Source organism: Amblyomma maculatum, chromosome 2 (assembly GCF_055883805.1).
Source record: "Amblyomma maculatum isolate TAMU_Amacu chromosome 2, ASM5588380v1, whole genome shotgun sequence".
In the NCBI taxonomy this organism is placed as follows: Eukaryota; Metazoa; Arthropoda; class Arachnida; order Ixodida; family Ixodidae; genus Amblyomma; species Amblyomma maculatum.
In genome coordinates, this window is record NC_139345.1 from 170,802,118 (window position 1) to 170,822,213 (window position 20,096).

At 47.2% G+C, this 20,096-nt stretch overlaps 1 protein-coding gene across 1 annotated transcript; it reads right to left on the minus strand.

The window, feature by feature from the left end:
• Positions 1 to 16,568: 16,568 nt before the first annotated feature.
• Positions 16,569 to 19,350, minus strand: LOC146200432 (uncharacterized). The gene is made up of 2 exons (XM_084592364.1): positions 18,103 to 19,350; positions 16,569 to 16,654 (listed from the first exon to the last, which is right to left on the minus strand). Exons 1-2 carry the CDS (start codon positions 19,310 to 19,312, stop codon positions 16,569 to 16,571), a joined length of 1,296 nt encoding a protein of 431 aa, XP_084448490.1. The 5' UTR covers positions 19,313 to 19,350.
• Positions 19,351 to 20,096: the final 746 nt, after the last annotated feature.

A 20,096-nucleotide genomic window follows, 5' to 3' on the forward strand; every position in this document is an offset into this window, starting at 1 on the left:
GGGGATATTGGCAAATACCTTTAGATGAGCAGTCTCAAGCATTGACGGCGTTCGTAACGCCGGTCGGGCAATACGCTTGGAAAGTGATGCCTTTCGGGCTTCGGAACGCCAACTCCACGTTCCAGCGAATCATTAACGAGGTATTAGCACCACACAGAGAGTATTCCTGCGCTTACATTGATGATCTCGCCATATTCTCCGAGACGTGGGAGGATCATCTGAGGCACATCGACAATGTTCTAAGTTCCGTAGCAGCTGCGGGATTCACTGTGAATGCAGCTAAATGCCGATTCGCAAGAGGGGAGGTAGAGTTTCTTGGTCACATAGTAGGATCGGGTAAGCAAAGCGTGAATCCTGCAAAGGTCAGCGCTATTGAGGAGATTCCCCCGCCACAGACGAAGCGGCAGCTGAGGAGTTTTCTCGGGTTGGCAAACTACTATAGACAGTATGTCCCTGACTACTCGCGTATTGTTCTCCCGTTGACTAACTTGACGAAAAGGAGGACCCCTCATCGGCTACCTTGGGACAGTGAGGCACAGAATGCGTTCGAGAGCATTAAAGAGTGTTTAGGACGCGCGACATCGCTGTATGCACCAGATCCTAGTAAGGAGTTTATACTATCCACCGATGCCTCCGACTACGCCGTAGGAGCATGTCTCGCACAGTGCGACGAGGAGGGGAACGAACGCCCGATCGCATTTCTAAGAAAGAAGCTCAGTCCGACCCAGACTCGGTATGGGCACTGAGTAAGCTCGAGGCTTGGCTATTTGGTGCACAGGTGCGTGTGGTAACGGACCACAACCCCCTTAAGTACCTTACGCTTACCAGCCCGCATAGTGCCAAGTTAACTCGCTGGGCTCTCGCTCTCCAAAGGTTCAAACTTACGATCGAACATAAAAGGGGCACTCAAAATGCCAACGCCGATGCTATGTCAAGGCTGGTGGCGGCCAACTAAATGGAGCTTAGCGCATCGAGGGAAAGGTAAATGGCCTAGGAATGTTTTGGGCTTTGTCATTGCGTGTGGGCGCGGATGGCGGGGGTATAGAACCTGACGCCAGCCGCGTCGCGTTGTTCGCTTGTGCGTTGTGTGTGGCTGCAGTATAAAGACTTATGCAGCACACTTGGTGGGGAGGTGTTGTGCTCATCAACGCGACGTACTACACCGTCGGCTTCTGGACTGGCGCCTGCTCGTCGCGAGCGCAGCTGCGGGGCGTGCACTTGAGGGCCGGAGCGCGGTGCGTGACTTTTCGTTCATTTCCCGTGACCCTGGATCGCGGATCGCCTGGCTGGCGCGTATTTCAAGTCGCCGACGCAACCCCGCCCGCAAGACGACTCCGGATGTCCCGCGTCGGCAAGGCCAGCAGCACTATTCGAACCGCAGATCATCCACGTTGTGTGGAGGTGTGTGTTTGTGTGTGTGCGCGCGCTGGGCTCTTGTGTAAAGGAGCCGCGGAGGCCAGGAAGCTGATTCCGACGGGACTCGGGCTGTCCGGCAAGGACGTACGTGACCACGGCGGCGGATTTGAACTATGGAATGTGCACGCGTGGTGTTGTGCGTACAGGATGACGGGAGTGAGGAGGAACTGTGCTGGAGCCTATTGGCCCCGCCCGGAGAGTTTACTGCGTCCCTATTGGCGCAATGATAGGGGCTTTGTTTTAGGGAGTCTATTTAACAAGCTGTCAGGGGTAATTTCAGAAAGAGGAGAGACCAGTACAATAAAGATGTTGTAAACCTGGTTCGACTCCGGGTAGTACTCCAAGGTGCCCAGCAGGTACAACTCAACAGACCGCCGGTCAGCGCAACCGAGCACGGCGGGTGAGAGGAGAACCCTTTCGAATGCCAGCAGCTGAACAGACCGTCGCCCTCTGGACGAGCACGGCGGGTGACAGCGTGGAGAGCGGCTTCGAAACTTAACTGAGGGTATGACGAGTACCGAACAGTGTGTATATGCACGTTAGTGGTGCGAAGAAATGCAAATGGCTGACTACCGTGAAATGAGATGTTTATGACGAAGACGAACGAGTGGCACAACAAAAGGCGCAAATGAAAGACGGAGAAATATGACGCGGCTGAAACAGAAGAGAGCAGTTACGGAAGAAAAAAAGGAGAAAACGTAAGGTGGAAAGCAGAGGAGGAGGATAAGGTGGTAACAAGCGGCAAGGGTCACATCACATCATCACATCACCCAACCAGAAGGGCCTTCAGTTGGCGTCGTTTGATGCGGCACCGCCCGATACGAAGTCGACGAAGCGCGGCGACTCCGCCGACGACTCGGTGGACCTCGCTTAACTCATGGAGAGGCCTCGTCTTTCTGAACGGGTCGTTGGTCAGGTACCTAAAGAACATCTGCCACTTATCAGATGAGAGGCCTCGTTCGTAACAATCAACAGTACGGATAGGAGTGTCATCTGAGGGACGAGTATATAGAGTAACTAACGAGCAGTGTTGAAGTTCCCACATATACAAGGTGTCCATGCTAATATTAGACAACGGTTAAAAAAAATATTTGAGGTAGGATTGGGAAACTATACTTGTGCACAACTGCCAGCCGCCTGGCATGCCACAAACAATTTTTATTTTGCAATCACCGAATTTGTAACTCCGATAATATTTCAAACTTGGTAATTACTCCCGTTACACAATAACAGCGATTTGCGAAATTGGAGAGCGCCTTCAGGAACCTCCATTCCTTTTATTTTCAACGATGAAAACCTCAGGCGTATCTTTTTTGCAACCTTCAAATAAAGCTCGCGAATTACAAAAAAAAACAGCACATGCTCGCGCCACGATTGTCCTGCTCTCAAGCGTTGATTGGGAGAACAATATCACCTTAGCCGTAGCTTCATATGGCCCCGTTTTCAGCCACAGGCCAATATGTCGGTGATGGTCTTTTCACCCCCGCGAGCCAGTTCGCGCATGGGACAGTACAAGTTGCAGCGATCGCGGCGAACTGGCAAAGCCGGCTACAGAAATCGTCAACTTATCAGCTTAACGATGGAACTGGGGCGTCGAGACACGGCCGCAATTGATTTTAGTTCACTGAGGCCACTTCTGAGAAGAGCATAAAGCATTGCCATTCCCTGAAAACTGCAGCAACTGATGTGTCGGGTGGCGTCACTAAAAAATAAAACACAGCAAAAAAGAAGCCAATAAAGCTATATTTTTCTTCGAATATACATTGCAGTGCGTAAACTAAAATGCATACACAATAAAGTAATTTGCTGGATTAAAATTGCTTGCAGTAATCCTCTGATCAGCCAGTTGCGTCCGTCACGTCACCATTAGTGAATGAAAACGAATAAGAGCGCAAGTAAAGACCGCACTTCCCATCGCTTCTGCGGAGCAAAGGATTAACACCACATACCTGATTGTGAGACATGTGTTCGATTCCTGTAGGTATCTTTTTATTTTTTAAAATCACGACATTCAAATAAATTACAGCCATAATTCCCGGGTTATGTTGCCCATAATAATACGTTTTTTGTTCTTAACCGCAGCAAAACCAGCAGCGAATGCAGTCAGGATGTGACGGTATGACGACGGTTACACTGTACAATTACCTTCACCGTAAACAATTTCTGTCTTCAGTGACAGTGTGTTACTTTTAGGTTGCATTTAGAGACAGCTTTCAACAACAATGGCCTTTTACCATGATTTAAATTCTTTTTTACGAATTTACGCCACGCCGATTTTTAAAATTTAATTTATTCAGCGCCCAAAGATGGCGCGACGGACGCCACCGATGTATTATGCTCTTTACAGTAAACAATTTTAATCCATAAAACTATTTTAATAACATTGTATTTCAGTTTCTGTACTGTGCTTCATGCTCGAACAAAACGCAAGGCTGTGCATTATTTTTGAGTGACGCACCCGGCACTTCCGTTGCTGCAGTTTTCGGGGAACGGCCGCGAATGTGCTTGTCACGTGGTTGTTTTCGTATTTCTCCTGCTTTCTTTGCATGTCGAAAAAGACACAGGTGCGACTTTCTATATAGCAAATAAATGGAATGGGGATTTCTGGAGTTGCTCTCCAGCTTTGCAAATCACAGTTATTCTCTATAGATAATAGTTGATAAATTAGAGAAATTACCCTAATTACTAATTAGTTAATTGCAAACAAAATTGCCTGTGGTGCGCTAGACGGCTGGCAGCTGTATACAAGTGCTTTCTCTTACCTACCTCAAATGTTTTAGTTTTAACTCTTGGCTAAATTAGCTTGGGGACCCTACATGCATGTTTATTTCAAAACCTTTACCTCAGCATACGTTAAAACCGAAATAAGTGGGCAGCTGCGCTGAAACTTCATAACATTGAGTATTGAAATGGTATGGCATTCTCTTTATTTCAATTTTTTTTTTTCAGTGAAATCCAGAGTAAAAGGCGGACAGCTACAAGACCAGCAATAAATAGCTCTTGTCCATTACGAGTTCGCATTCACACACATACGGCTATGGTGTGATTTTTCTCCTGTTATAAAATGCGTGAGTTTTGTGAAGAAACGTTAAAGCTGTAACTGTACAGACGGAAATAATTGGAAATGTCGAAAAATTTAAATAAAAAGCTCCCAGAAAATCACACACTATACACCTAACATTATAACATAAATAGCACAATACAAACAACTTAATTATTACTTATGATTTATAACATTTATCATGCGATTTATTTGTGCCGTATTGCATGAAGAAGGGAGGCTTCTTCATAAAATTTCTACGTTAGGTATGTCATAGTGTGAAGAAATCTATGTTTCGAGTTTAACAAAAGAATTGAGATAGAAACCTCGAGAGATCAGGTATGAGCTACAGTGCTCCAGCAGCAAGAGTCACTCGGTCTGCGCAAACAAGCCAGGCAAGGAATTCAATCTCATATTTCGAGAGAAAGATCACAAAATATTTCTATCGGCCGAAATGGGAACGGAAGAAAACATCGATACTTTGAAACCGAAGTATTTCTAAGCTTTGAGCAATTCGCGTACACCGGCTAATGCTGGACGCACTGGTCGACATATCTCTTGTATTCAGGACCGTAGTGTCATATAAAACCTGTCAGATCTCAGCTCTGCATTTCATGGATAGTACATGTTATAAAAGAGCACTGTAAGTATTTTATATTATTCTTATCCTAATATTCTGACCTCCTGACGTCGTCATTTGTTCGCGTAAACTGCCAATTTTTCTCTGCTTTCAAACATTCCACTGGAAACATCGTGCTGAAAACTAAGTATGGTAGACTGCTAATCGAAAATTTGTATTCCAAATACAGATAGGAGCAGTAAAAAACAAACAAACAAAGACGTGGGTACCATCCCGATAACTGAACTCCATCCTGCGGAACAGCTTAGCAGCTATCTGCCCTTAGAACACGATACACCGCCCAGATCGTCTAGGAGCGCTCATTCTTCTTCTTTTTCACGATGGGACAGCATCGATCCATTCCTCAAACACCTATCGCGTTGCTTTGAAGCTGGGTGTATAGTGTCAACAAAGCTTCACCTGAGTTCCTGCTTACAACCGAAGCGTATACCCGAAGCGTTCTTTTTCCTATCAGGGTTGCTGATAGAAAACGCGCCTTTCGCAGGGTTTCAGCAAGTGTTCGTGGAGACAGTTTTCACTCCTGCCCGTTGGTATGTACGGAGCCAATAAGACTGACGCAATCGCTGAAGAAATAGTTGCGTTGGGATATACTTCAATTTGGGAAGCGTGAAAGCAAGTCACGAAAATCGTGAAAGAAAAAAAAAGACGTTTCGTCCCCTTCCATCCTGCTTCCGAAGCTAAGTAAACTTTTCATCAGCGTTAGCGTTCTCAACGTCCGGATCTGAACGCGAATTCGGTCTGTAGATTGGTGTAACAAAAACAAAGCCCATCACTATATTAAGCAAAACAAAATTGCCGTCTTTTACCCTCAACACCTTTTCTCATCGCCTTGGTACCGGGCATAGGTATAGGTGTGGTGTACCGGTTGGTCCAGGGTTGTCAGACCCGAAAAGCGAAAGGCCGCCAGAAAAACTTGAAAAATAGGCAAGAAGTAGCCAAACAAATCCCAAAAGATAGTAAGGAGGAAAAAAGGAGCCATGTTTTAGCTAAAAAAAGAAAGGAAACCTTATTCGTTTAAATCGCGTTTTTACTATAACATCTGTAAGCAATCAAACTCTAGATAATTATCATAACAGCAAAGACCGCTGGTAAAGCTATCTGGATATATTACAATTCAGCACTACGACACTATAAAACTAAAAAAAATTGATCTAAATCTGAAAATTGTGCCCCATAAGGTCATTGTTGGGCGAGCTGGTGACGATGTAGCATATCTACAGCACGATAAACGAGAGAAAAAAGAAAATACATGTTTTCTCTCTTGTCTGGTTTATCGCGCTGTATATGGAACATGTGCCCCATAGCTAGAAAGTTAAACAGCCCAAAACTGTGCAAGCTCAGGTCTTGATGTTGAGGACCTTTTGTAAAGGAAGGAGTTCACCTTTCTGAGTCGCCAATTTTTTTCATTTTTTTTGTTTTTTCTTTTTTCTCGCCCCGGCAGACGCGGTTTTGTGGAACTCTGCACTCTGAACATGTGACCTTACTCAACTGCCGGTGTAGTTTGATCCTCAAAATGGATACTAGGATATCATATTGCCACCTGGTGTCCCCGTGTTCTTGCTGCGCCTGGAGGAAGAGGACACTGAAGTTGACTCTCGCGTGCTGTGTGCCGAACTTCGCCTGCTGGTACAGCTTCGTCTCGGCGTTTTAGTCAAGTCTAGCCCTGTTGTCCGTGACATATTTTGGTGTCGGCGCAGGGTATCGATCCCAGTATATGTCCCGCACTCCTCCGCATACCCAGGATTCAGGTCCTGTGCCAATCGATACTCCTGTTCACCGCGCTAGCTGGAGGAACCTAGGCCTACCACCTGAGCACGGGCCGTTGGAATTCACCACCGCAGCCGCCCCTCGACCTGTCATGCAAACTCCAACGTACTACACTCTACAGAGCCCACGACTGCCTAAGGCTTTCCACGGCTGTTAGACGGAAGACGTCGAAGACTGGCTCACCCAGTTTGAACGGGTCGCCGCATTTAATCAGTGGGACGACGCCGCAAAGCTCAGGAACGTCTTCTTTAGCCTGGAAGATGGCGCTCGTACTTGGTACGAGAATCGTGAAGGCGTGCTAACATCGTGGCGCGAGTTCTGCCGCTGCATCCTGGACACCTACACCAGCCCGGATCGCCGAGAACGAGCGGAAAGGGCCTTACGCTCTCGAATACAGATGCCGAACGAGACTATAACCATGTACGTGGAGGACATGACTACGTTGTTCCGACGATCTGACCCGGCCATGCCCGAAGAGAAAAGGTGCGCCATGAGTTTTTCTTGAATAAAACGCCATTCCGAAGACAGAATGCAGACAGGTGCCTTCCAAACTGACGGGGGACGTCAGCAGCGCGACCCTCCAGGTGGTCAATAACAGGTCGAAGTTCTGGGTCAGCTCGCTGTCGGGTCATTATGTCTGAGGCATTCACTAGTCCAAGAAACCCTCTGTCATCCGTGACGTTATCGACAAATCCGATGGGTGCCCGGGAGAGCGCGTCAGCATCTTCGTGCTTCTGACCAGATTTGTACACAATGGAGTAATCGAATTCTTGGAGGCGAAGGCTCCATCGTGCTAGGCGCCCCGATGGGTCACGGAGATTGGCCAGCCAACACAAAGAATGGTGGTCAGCAACGACTTTAAACGCACGGCCATAGAGGTAAGGCCTAAATTTCATAGTTGCCCACACAACCGCGAGGCATTCCTTTTCCGTAGTGGAATAATTTGTTTCAGCGCGGGAGAGCGTGCGGCTGGCATACGCAATGACCCTTTCCACGCCAGCTTGGTGTTGTACGAGTACAGCGCCAAGGCCGATGTTGCTGGCGTCGGTGTGGACTTCGGTGGTAGCGTCTTCATCAAAGTGCGCAAGAACAGGGGTAGTTTGCAGTCGTCTGCGCAGCTCCGCAAAAGCCTCCTGTTGCTCGGCAGCCCACACGAACTGTGTATCATCCCGCGTGAGGCGGGTCAGGGGTGCGGCTATCTTGGAAAAGTCGGCGATGAAGCGGCGGTAGTACGCACACAAACCCGGGAAACGTTTTAAACTCCTCTTCGTGGCAGGAACGGGAAATTTGGCGACAGCGGCAGTTTTGTCGGGGTCTGGCCTAACGCCTGCGGCACTCACAAGATGACCGAGAAACTTCAACTCTTTGTAGCCAAAGTGGCACTTCTCGGGCTTGAGCGTCAAGTCAGCTGACCGGAGGGCGTCTAATACTGCGCGAAGGCGTTCGAGGTGTTCTCCAAAGGTTTCAGAGAACACGACAACGTCGTCGAGATAACCTAAACAGATTTGCCATTTGAGGCCGGCGAGAACGGTGTCCATCATGCGCTGAAAAGTAGCCGGCGCTGAACATTGGCCGAATGGCAGCACTTTAAACTCATACAGTCCATCTGGGGTGACAAAAGCTGTTTTTTCGCGGTCCCGCTCATCGACCTCAATCTACCAGTACCCGCTCTTAAAGTCAATGGAGGAGAAGTACTGGGCACGGCGAAGCTTGTCGAGCGAATTGTCGATACGGGGCAGCGGGTAGACGTCTTTTTTAGTGATGTCGTTCAACTTTCGATAATCAACACAGAAGCGAAGGGTACCATCCTTTTTTTTCACCAGCACGACAGGGGACGACCACGGACTGTTGGAGGGTTGGATGACACCATCACGAAGCATCTCCTGAACCTGTGTCTGAATCGCTTCACGTTCCGTCGTTAAGATGCGGTACGGCTGCTGGCGTATAGGGCGGGCATCGTCGGGAGTAATTATGCGGTGCTTCACAAGAGGCGTTTGCCGAATTTTCGATGACGTCGCGAAACAAGCACTGTATTTTAGAAGGAGAGAACGCAGATCGTGCTGCTGTGTTTCCGAGAGATCTGTACTAATATCCAGACGATCAAGGGATGGGCGCACATTTTCAACTTCTCCGAACGTAAAACATTCAGAAACGTCCGCTAAGGCGTCGGCGAATGCGATTGCAGTAGCGCGGAAAAGATGGCGGGGTTCGTTCGTAAAGTTAGTCACCAGGAGTTTGGATCGGCCGTTACGCAGATGGATGAGACTCCGCGCCGAGGTGACGCCGTGGGTGAGCAAAAGGGACTGGTTGCCCTCAGCGACCGCCGTTCCGTCCCGTAGTTCATCGCAGTTAACAGTCACAAAAACACTAGAACGTGGCGGAATAGAAACGCTCTCGGCAGAAATTCGAAGAGGGGCACGGCTTTGGCGGTCTGCGGTGTCAGTATCATCAGCTTTCTCGGTCGAAAAGGTCACGGTGCGCTTCCGGAGATCGATAATGGCCCCATACTCCCGGAGAAAATCGACACCAAGGATACAGTCGCGGGAGCAGTCGGGTATCACAAGGCAGCTGACAACAAACGTGGAGTTGCGAATTTGGACTCTCGCCGTGCACTGACCGCTCGGAGTTACGACATGTCCGCCAGCGGTTCGAATCTGCGTGCCAGACCATGGCGTCATCACTTTCTTTAGAAGCGCCGCTAGCTTCCCGCTTAAAATCGAAAAATCAGCACCAGTGTCTACCAATGCGCTAACCTTATAGCCGTCGAGGAGCACGGGTATATCCAGCGAGAGTCTGTCTTCACGTGTACGAACTGTCGTCGGGGCCGTCAAGTCGCGGTCACTCACAGGTCGCGTTGTCGGGGGGTCTTTGTCGCGTCGATTTGAAGCGGCCTCGCCCCCTGAGGTCGCTGTCTTTAGTTTTCCCGGCTCGGACTAGGCGACCGTCGCTGCGCCATCCCGGATGAGCTGGGCTGCGAGGATAGTCGGCGTGGAGACGGAGATCGTGACTGTCGTCTGAAAGTTGGCGCCATGCGCTGCTGGGCTGCGTAGTCCTCAATATCCCGGGGTCGTTGGCCTAAAGGAGGGTTACTGTTGAGGGAGGGTTGGAGGGTTACAGCTTCGTCTCGGCGTTTTAGTCAAGTCTAGCCCTGTTGTCCGTGACAATATGCTATTGTGATTTTCAGCTCTGGTTTTGTAAACGAGAAGGCTGAAAATACTCGCCCCGTGTCAGCGTTTCACACTGGCAAAACAGCACCTTCCTGTCTCCTCCTGCAAGAAGTTTCATGAGATTCGTACTAGAGAAATCTTTGTAATTTTAAAGGTTCGTCTAGTAGTTGAGTAGATGCGTCGTAGAAAATTCCTTCGACCTGCTGCAAGTACATCAGCTCTCATTCAAGACTGATTTGTTGGTAACCAAATATTTCAAGCCATGTGTGTTTGAGTGTTTTCACTATAGCCGAAGAACGGAATGCGGACTGGTGGTACGCAATTTTTACAGTGTTTAAATAACATTTGACAAGTGTGCTTGGAGGTCACAGATGAAAATTCGCTGAAAAGAGAAGAGCGTCGCTGCTTCACTGCATCTTTTTTTTCAGAATAGCACAAAAGTTACCTTGCACGAATTCGGTACAAGGTGCTTTGGTTGAAAAGAAAAAAATTTGACTCCAGCTTCACCGACTCAACGATGAGTACGCTTTTTAATTGTGTTGCCGCAGCAAAAACGTCTTGATCACCATAATCAACGCGATCTTAAAAGCTTTTCTGCTTCCTCATACAGTCGATGGGATCAACGTTCTATGCTTTCTTGCCAATCTACCTAAAAGTGTCCAACCTCAAATGGGTCCAAAAGTAGCCAATGTTTTGCGAAGTAGCCAAACCTGGCAACTCTACGGGTCGTTTGACGGAGGAGACACTTTTAGCTTAAATAGGCTCTCTAGAATGATAGGTGTGAAATCCAGCCAAGAGAAATTGGACCCTGTCACGTGAATTCCACGCATTGGTGCTGTTTCCCACGAGTGCCGTTACTGCGCGCGATGAGTCTAAATAATTGACTGCGCAGGCACAATGTTGCGAAAATGCGCTCTAAAGAGTGTTCAGTTTGTTTAGCAAGTGGCGCAGTTTTTTAGACATGCCAAGCTTATGTTTCGCTGCTGCAGGGATGCGCTTTCAAATATCGGGAAATATAGCAGCAGTTTGGGCATCCGTGCAAATCTTTCGCGAGATTTCTGCGGGCGGACAGCATGACGCATTTCATTAACGTTTATTCGCACGCAACACTTCATTTTCCTCGGTGTGTACGTGATGGTTCTTGCGAGGATCACGCGAGGATTTTATTCCAAGGCCCGTTTTATATCGACGGCTGTTATAACGTTCAAAGCGGTACAAACGTTTCTGGCTGCAAAAGCAGCACAATATCACACGTGACGTTGTAGCAAAAGGCGTCAGAGTCGTTTCGGTTACTTGTTCCTCAAACATTCACTATCTCCGCACTGAGCTCTTTGCAGGGTCATGCAAACTACGTTAACGAAATTACACTAGCAACTAATAAGCTTCCGCTTTTATCAAATAGTTAACGAGGCAGTGATAGAGGGTAGCGCTAAGTGGTATCACTATGCTAAATGCACCTACTTTTGGCACACCATCAATGCTGCTACTATGGGCAGTCAGTACGCATGCGCAGATTGCCTTGAATGCGCCAGCTAGCGCAACGTGCCCTGCAGATGGTGGCGCATCCTGCCTGACTCCGCCAACCAACGCTTACGAGCTGACGATGCGTAGCAGCTGGTAGTGATGACAGATGACAGATATGCTGTTATCTCAGCTCCCCATCGCGTAAAATTTGGAAAGCCAATAGAGCAATCACGAGGCCAAGGGCTTTGAGGAGGAATAAGCGCTAAATGGGACGTCGATGAGAAACGAAGAACAGAAAGATGTTCTGATGTTCTGAACATGTTTGAGACCACAGCACGTGCCGATGTTTGCTTGATTAAGGACCCCAACGTGCCTATCATCACCGTTTCTGCGACTGCGCCATCACAGGGGACGTCACATCACGGGGACATCGACGCCTATATAAGAAGACTCTCATCGCCGCCTGCACCCAGTGGGCTCGGCAGCAGCACATCGAGCACAATGCTCAAGAACCCGTTTTGCTTCATTGCGCAGGTTGGTAACTCCTTATCTGCCTGTTGTTATCGTAGCGACAACCGCTTCCTGTTGCTGCTGCCCTGCCCACTGTGTATAAGGAATGCTTTATCGTTCGTTTATTCTTTCCAAGAGGATCTTTTAAAATGTGGTGACATAGAATCAAATCCAGGCCCAGAAATGACGGAAAAGGAAATGCTTCAGCAGCTACTCTTGGGCCAAAACACCCTGACGTCGTCTGTCAATGACATTTTGGCAAAACAGGGTTCTTTCGAAGAAAAGATATATAGCTTGACAGATCGAATTAAAAGTCTTGAAAATGAGGTAGCAACTATCAATACTTTAAAAACGGAAGTAGAGGACCTGAAGTCAACTGTAAATAAACTAGAAGCCACCGTTTCGTACCTGTTAAACAAAACTGACGACTTGGAAAACAGGAGCCGTAGCAACAACCTATTGATTTACGGATTAAAAGAAGAAAATGAAGAAACAGAAGCGGAGCTTACAGGCAGAATAACGGAGGAAATTTTTGACGATAAGTTGGGACTTGCAATAAGCAGCATTGAAAGGTGCCACCGAATAGGTATGAAATCAAAAAAAACCGCCCTGCCATCATTAAACTGCGCGACTACCGAGAGAAGGCTTCAATAATGAAGGCATGCCCGAAGATGAAAGGCACAGATTTTCCAGTTAGTGAAGACTTTTCAAAACGAATCCGTGACATCAGAAAAAAGTTATGGGAAAGCGCATCTCAGGAAAAGAGCAACGGTGCAAAAGTTAAGCTAGTTTTCGACAAGTTAAGCATTGATGGTGATATGTTCGGATGGGATAATGTAAGAAACGCTCGGTATAAAATCCCGAGGAATAAAAAATGACACCAGAAAGGGAACAATCCGGATTTCAAAATTCTTAACGTAAATTGTCACAGCGTCGTCAATAAAGTTGGATAACTCGAAGGTTTGCTGTTCTCACATGATGCGGACGTTGCCATGCTTACGGAGACATGGTTGAGCAGTGAAGTATTTGACAGTGAATTTGTACCTAGAGATTATAAGATTTTTCGTGGTGACCGTGACAGAAGAGGTGGTGGAGTGGCAATTTTGTTTAAATCATCACTGCAACTTTTTAGAATGCCTGATGCTCCAGGCATTGAAGCCGTATTTTGTAAAACAAACATCAACAAGGTCCGCTTTGTTCTTGGTGTTTTCTATAGGTCTCCCAGTTCTTCTGTTACGGTCTTGGAAAACTTAAGATCATATTTACAATGTCATGTCAAAACAGACGATAGACTAATACTGGCTGGGGATTTTAACTTACCTAATATTGATTGGCAGTATTTTTCATCACGCTATGCCCATAATGCTGATTCTACGATGCTCGACATTGTGTTCACATTTGACTTGTTGCAAGTAGTAGATAATTTTACCAGGGTGCAAGGAGCCATAGGATCCATTCTTGATCTATATTTTGTAAGTGGTGCTATCCGTAATCTCATAACCTGTGATGTCACAAATGGGATATCTGATCACAAAGCTGTACTTCTGACCTTGTCAAATATGTACCCAGATCGCCAGAATAATGTGCATTTCTTTCCCAATTTTTCGCGTGCTGATGATGAGTCTATTCTGGATGTGCTTGATTTATGTTTTGATAGTTTTAGAAACAGTACTGCTAGCGTGAATGACCTATGGCTGTCGTTTAAAAATATTGTCTCCGACTGTATTGACCATTTTGTTCCCAAAATTGCAAAAAAATCTGTTTACCGTAACCCATGGATCTCTCGGGAGACGTTGCGCTTACAGCGAAGACTTAAAAGGTTAAAAAAGAAATCAAATAGAAACTTATCATTAAAACCAATCGTGGAAGAAATTTCCGAACAACTTAAGCAGAAAATAATTTGCGACAAAGAAAAATATTACGGAACGTTCCTGCCTTCGTTCATTAGAATGCCTCCTGAGAAGTTCTGGCGCCAAATCAGGCCAAAGTCTTCCTCCACGAATGAATTTATTGTAGACGGCAAATGTGTACGTGATGAGGCTGTGATTTGTTCTACGTTCAACAAATTCTTCCAATCGGTATTCACACAAGACAATGGTTGTGTCCCCAACTTTTCGGTATCGCTCCCTGCGATAACTGATGTTGTCATTTCAGAGTACGGTGTTTTTAATTTGCTCCTGGATCTTGAAGTGAAAAAATCTTCAGGCCCCGATAAGATACCAAACACATTTTTGAAACGGTATGCAGAGTGGTGCGCGAAATACTTGTCAATTGTATACACTAGATCTTTACGTGATGGTTCTTTACCGGATGACTGGAGGACAGCCGAGATTGAACCTTTGCACAAAATCGGCAAAAAAGCACACATTGAGAATTATCGGCCTATATCCCTGAAGTCCACATCATGTAAAATCTTAGAACACATAATTCATAAACATATATTAGGTTTCTTGGAAGAGCACAAAGTACTTACAAATGTTCAACATGGTTTCAGGCGTGGGTTTTCTACAATTACACAATTAGTTGAGACAGTACACGATTTCGCTCAATCGATTAATCAAGGAAAACAAACCGATGCCATATTCATGGATTTTCGCAAAGCACTTGACAAGGTGTCGCATAACAAACTAATTCATAAACTAAGCTATTATATAAAAAACGACCAGATACTTACATGGACCACAGCCTACCTTTCAAACAGATGTCAATTTGTCCCCCTAAACCATACTTCTTCCAACAGTGCCCAGGTTGTGTCCGGCGTCCCCCAGGGATCCGTTTTGGGACCACTTTTATTTTTGCTATTTATTAATGATATTGTGTCTGGCCTTTCTGTCCGCGTGAAGCTTTACGCAGATGATTGTATATTGTACAAAGAGGTTTCTTCAGTTGATGACCAGGTGTGTTTGAATAATGATCTAGAAAAGGTGATTTGCGTGGTGCAACGATTGGCAGATGTGTATTAATTGTGAGAAAACCGTTTTCATGAGAATTACGCACAAGAAAAGTCCTCTTCAATTTGTGTACGGTACTAACAACACATCATTATTGGAGGTAACAGAATATAAATATTTGGGCTTGTGGATTACTAACAACCTTTCATGGACAAAACACATAGATGCGGTTGTAGCTAATTCACTGCGCAAACTTTTTTTCTTGAGGCGCTCACTGAAGTCATCTCCGCCCAGTGTCCGCCTATTAGCTTACAACTCCCTCATCCGTCCACAGTTAGAATATGCCGTAATTATATGAGACCCTTTCACCTTAACTAACATTCATAAACTTGAGCGCATACAGCATAAGGTCGTTAGGTTTGTATTTAATTCATATGGCCGTGCGTCTGTCAGCGAGCTTGTGAAGCGTAGTGGATTACCTTGTGTGACTGAGAGCAATCGTATCTGCCGATTAAAGTTTCTTTCCCAGCTCGTAAAAGGTCATAATATTAACACTTCCAATTATGTTACTTACTCTTGAGGTTATAATACGAGACAAAGGCATGCACTAACAATAACCCCTGTGAACGCGCGAAATAACTGTTTTAAATATTCTTTCTTTCCGAGGACAATTACGGAATGGAATAAACTTAATAGCGAGACTGTAACTCAAAGTTCTTTACTAATGTTTGAAAAGTGCCTGCAAATTTTATGAATTTGAGTGCGTTTATATGCTTGTATTTCTTTTTGTTTTTCCCACTGTTGCGTTGGTACTGCTCCGGTAGCGGACCAACGGGTAGCGAAAAGCCGAGTCAGACGTCGGGCTGCATGCACTTCAATATTGGGTGGTGGTCACCCAAGCAGAGACTGGCCGAGAGTTAGAGAGAACTTAACGAAGGTTTATTTACATGGTGAATCTGAGAAGGTACACACTGGAGAGCACTCGTGCTCTCGTTTTTAACAACTTTTTTGTCCCCAAGTACCTAGTTGGGGAATTTTCTATTTTGTCAAAGTCCAATCACATTTGAGTTCCTGATCTGCTGGCATTCGGGAACCGCCCACTAGAACGTCCTCCCAGCGCACTCTTTCCACTTTAGCGGCACGACGGCGACTCCGCCGGGGGAAGTCAGGCATGGGGGTCCCAAGGAGGCTTGCTGGCTGTCCAAGGTCGGAACCGCGCGCCACCCACGCGGACCCCTCGCGCGGGAGCACTCCGCGGGAAAGGAATGCGGTGACCGTTCTTCTCCACGGGGGGGAGATGACCCGCTCTCTCTCCTCGGTGCTAACACGCAGGCGCCGCGGCTCTCTGTTTCCAAACACAGGCGCGCCCGCTCTTCGGCGAATTCGTTAGCGCCTCTGCGCACAGTCCTCCGGACACAAACTGGGGCAACTGCCGCCGTCGCTGCCGATATGCGACACCGCGTTGCTGCGTCCTGGGTGGTTCTGGTCCACGAACTCCGAGGTGGTCGCGTGCAGTCTTCTTAGAAAAACGGACGCCCATCTCGACACGTGCACCGTCTCGTTACTCGGGAAGTTCGAAACGTAACAGCTTCTCCGGCGGCGGTTGAAGATCCCGATGCACAAAGGTCAGCAACCATTGTCCAGAGGGATACACGATGTCGTTCTGGTTCGGTTCACTGTTGCTGATGTTCTGCTGCCTCCAACGGACTCTGCAGCTCCTCGTTGCTTCTTGTCAAGACTATGGAGGGCTTCTTGATCTCTGCAGACCAGCTCATTCACAGGAAAGACAGCATCAGTTTGAAGAACACGAAAATCACAGCCGCAAAGACGGCAAGCGCCAGGACTCTCTCCACGAGATCCACCAGGCTCTCATACCAATATTACTTTAATCCTTTTACTACTACTTCAGCACTTGATACAACCAGAACATTATTCATTCACACAAACACAATGTTCAAGATTAAAAGAAAAATGGTAATTATGCAAACCTATGCCAGGAAAAAAAACATACCCAAGCCAGACTCACCGATGCTATCAATAACACCAAAAGCATTGACTTAAGTCATCGGCATTGCCGTTAGGTTTACCGTGGCTCTATCTTTCGCTTTCCGGGCAAGCTAGCTAGACAGCGCGTGTCGGACAGTCTCTGAATGACTTCCGCTGGGCTCTCCCATTGAACTTCCAATTTATTTTTCTGGGACGGTTTTAGCACCATTACCGCGTCTCTAGCTTCAAGACAGCGTAATCTCGCTGTTCGGTCATTGCACTGTTTGGCCCTCACCTGCGCTTTACTCATTTCGCCTCCCGCGAGCTCCTGCCCCTTGTGCAACCTTTCAAGCAGCGCGAGCACGTATTCGACCACCGTAGGGTACTCTTCCCTGCCCTCACGCGATTCCCGAAGAAAGCGTAGTAGCGATCGCAGGGAGCGGCCGTTGACCATTTCGGCCGGCAAGAACCCCGTGGCCTCATGAGGCACGGTTCTCAGCGCAAACATTGTTGCATGCAAACAGGCATCCCAGTCGGTTTTGCGATCAAAACACAGGGCTCTCAGTATGCGTTTCATTACTGAGTGCATCTTTTCTACCGGGTTGGACTGCTGGTGGTACACTGAACTATGGATTAATTTAATCCCACACTTCTCCAGGAAAGTTGTATTCAGTGCGCTGGTAAGAACAGTCCCCTGATCTGACTGTATTTCAGCGGGAAACCCAACCCGTGCGAAAATGGACATGAGTGCGTTCACAATTTCCATTGAGCTTAACTCCTTCAGGGCCACTGCCTCAGCAAACTTGGAGGCAGGACAGATTACTATCAAAATGTGGCTGCAACCAGTCTTAGTCCTTGGAAGGGGACCAAAAGTGTCGATCACGAGTCGTCGAAATGGCTCCGTGATCACAGGCACTAGCTTCACTGGGGCTCTCGCCTTATCTCCCGGCTTGCCCACCCGTTGACATGTGTCGCAGGTCCTTACAAAATTTTCCACTTCCCGAAAACATCCCGGCCAGTAATATTCCTGCAACAACCGATTCTTTGTTTTCTTGAGCCCTAAATGACCTGACTGGGAGCTCTTGTGAACCAAGTGCAAAAGATCACCGCGGTAGCGTTTTGGTACGACCAATTGGTCGACCTGCACTCCTCTGCGATCACGATACTTTCGATAAAGTATTCCGGACCTTTCTAAGAATATCACGTGTTTCTTCGCGATACCTTTACTCTTCATGTGCCTAAGATTCTGCAGTGTGGAATCGGCTCTTTGCTCGGCTATCAGGGACGATCGGTCCACCCCCAGCAATCTTTGCAAGCTGTCAGATGGCGACGTTATGAGAAGCTCCCAACAGGCCTCTTTAAACTCAATACCATCCTCGCTACCTTCTGACATGTCTGAGATGTTTACTTCCTCGCTAGTCGGCGCGTGGATTGCCTCTGTCATGCCTAACCGCTCATGTTCTGTCGCCTCAACGTCACCTGACGCTTCTAGTGTGACGGATTTAGCAGCCAGCTTTCGTGCTTTCGAGCGAGTCAATGCGTGAACAGCCCCTTCTCCGAACACTAGTCCCTTCTGCTGCAACAGTTGATCAGACCTGTTCGAGAAAAGATAGGGATACTGCTTCGACAGACTGGCTGACACGGCAGCCTCTGTGCGAAGTACGCCGAATGGACCTTCAATGCTGACATTAGCGATTGGAAGGCACACGCTATTTGCTTCCACCGCTTGTCTAATCCATGTGCACTCTCCAGTGAAATTTTCTGGCTCTACATACGAGGGATGAACTACATCCATTGTAGCCGCCGAATCTCGAAGCACGCGACACGGTTTTCCGTTCACGACGAGATCTCGTAAGTATGGCTCTAGAAGCCGCATACTTTCATTGTTGCTGTTCACTGACAAGCAAACAATCTTTGGGCTTTTGCAAGCCGCAGCTAAATGTCCCGGCTTTTGGCAGTTGTAACAAACCAATGGCCGTCTCTTTTCAAAAGCTTTCTTCTGACAGTTTTCTACTTCAAGTACTTCCTCTCTTACGATCACACTTCTTTCTGAGACGTCTACGCCTCGTGCTTGCTGTCTCTCTTCTACAGGCTGCCCTCTCCATCCAGCTGCTTTCCTATTCTGGTATTTAGGGCTTTCCGTCCTGTCCAGCGCACGGCGCGAGACGAACTCTTCTGCCAGTTCTGCTGCCTTCGAAACAGTCGCAACTTCCGGCCTGTCTTGCACCCAATGCCTTACATCATCAGGCAAGCAAGAGTAGAACTGCTCGAGTCCGAAGCACTGCAACATTCTTTGGCTTTCGTCATAAGCTTTAGCTTCTTTGAGCCATTCCCCCAAGTTAGCCATGAGCTTATACGCGAACTCCGGGTACGACTCATCATTCTCCTTTTGAGCTTTGCGAAATTTTTGCCGGAAAGCTTCCGCTGACATTCTATACTTTTTGAGCAGACTAGATTTAACCTTATCGTAATCATCAGCATTTTCTTTAGTCAAGCGGGCTATCACATCTGCCGCCTCACAAGGTAACAGTGTCAGCAAGCACTGTGGCCAAGTTGCTTTGCTAAACCCTGCCTTCTCGCACGTGCGCTCAAAGTTTACCAAGAACAGACCTATGTCCTCTCCTTTCCTATAAGGTTGCATAAGGTCTTTCATGCGGAACGACTTGCGTTCTACTGTGCCCGATGCTACGCTCTCATCACTTTCATTTCGAGCTTTTAGCACCTGCAGTTCGAGACGCTTCAGCTCAAGTTCCTGCTCTAAGCGCTTACTCTCTTCAGCCATGCGTTTCTCATTTTTTTCTTCTGCTTCCCTCTGATTTCTCTCTCTCAGCAATCAGCTCCAGGCATTCCGAGAGCTCATCGTCGTCTGCCTCAAGTGCCTCAATAGCCTCAATGATATCTGGCTTTCTCGTTTGGTCCTGAAGATCCAAACCCAGACTTTTGGCCAACTCCAGCAAAAGTGGCTTTTTCAACACTTTCAAATTCATGGTTATCCCGAGTGCTGCAATTTCTTCCTTTTAGAAACCTCTTATCGTCACGTACTTTCAAGTCCCGTGCTAACGATAAACAATTCCCACCACCTTTGTAAACTTACTTACTACAAAGCCTGGTAAAACCTCAGTGAAGAAAAGCCAAGCACTCACCGAACCTTGCAACCATGATTCTAGCGGAGTCCGTCCCACCGCTGCCACCAGCTGTTGCGTTGGTACTGCTCC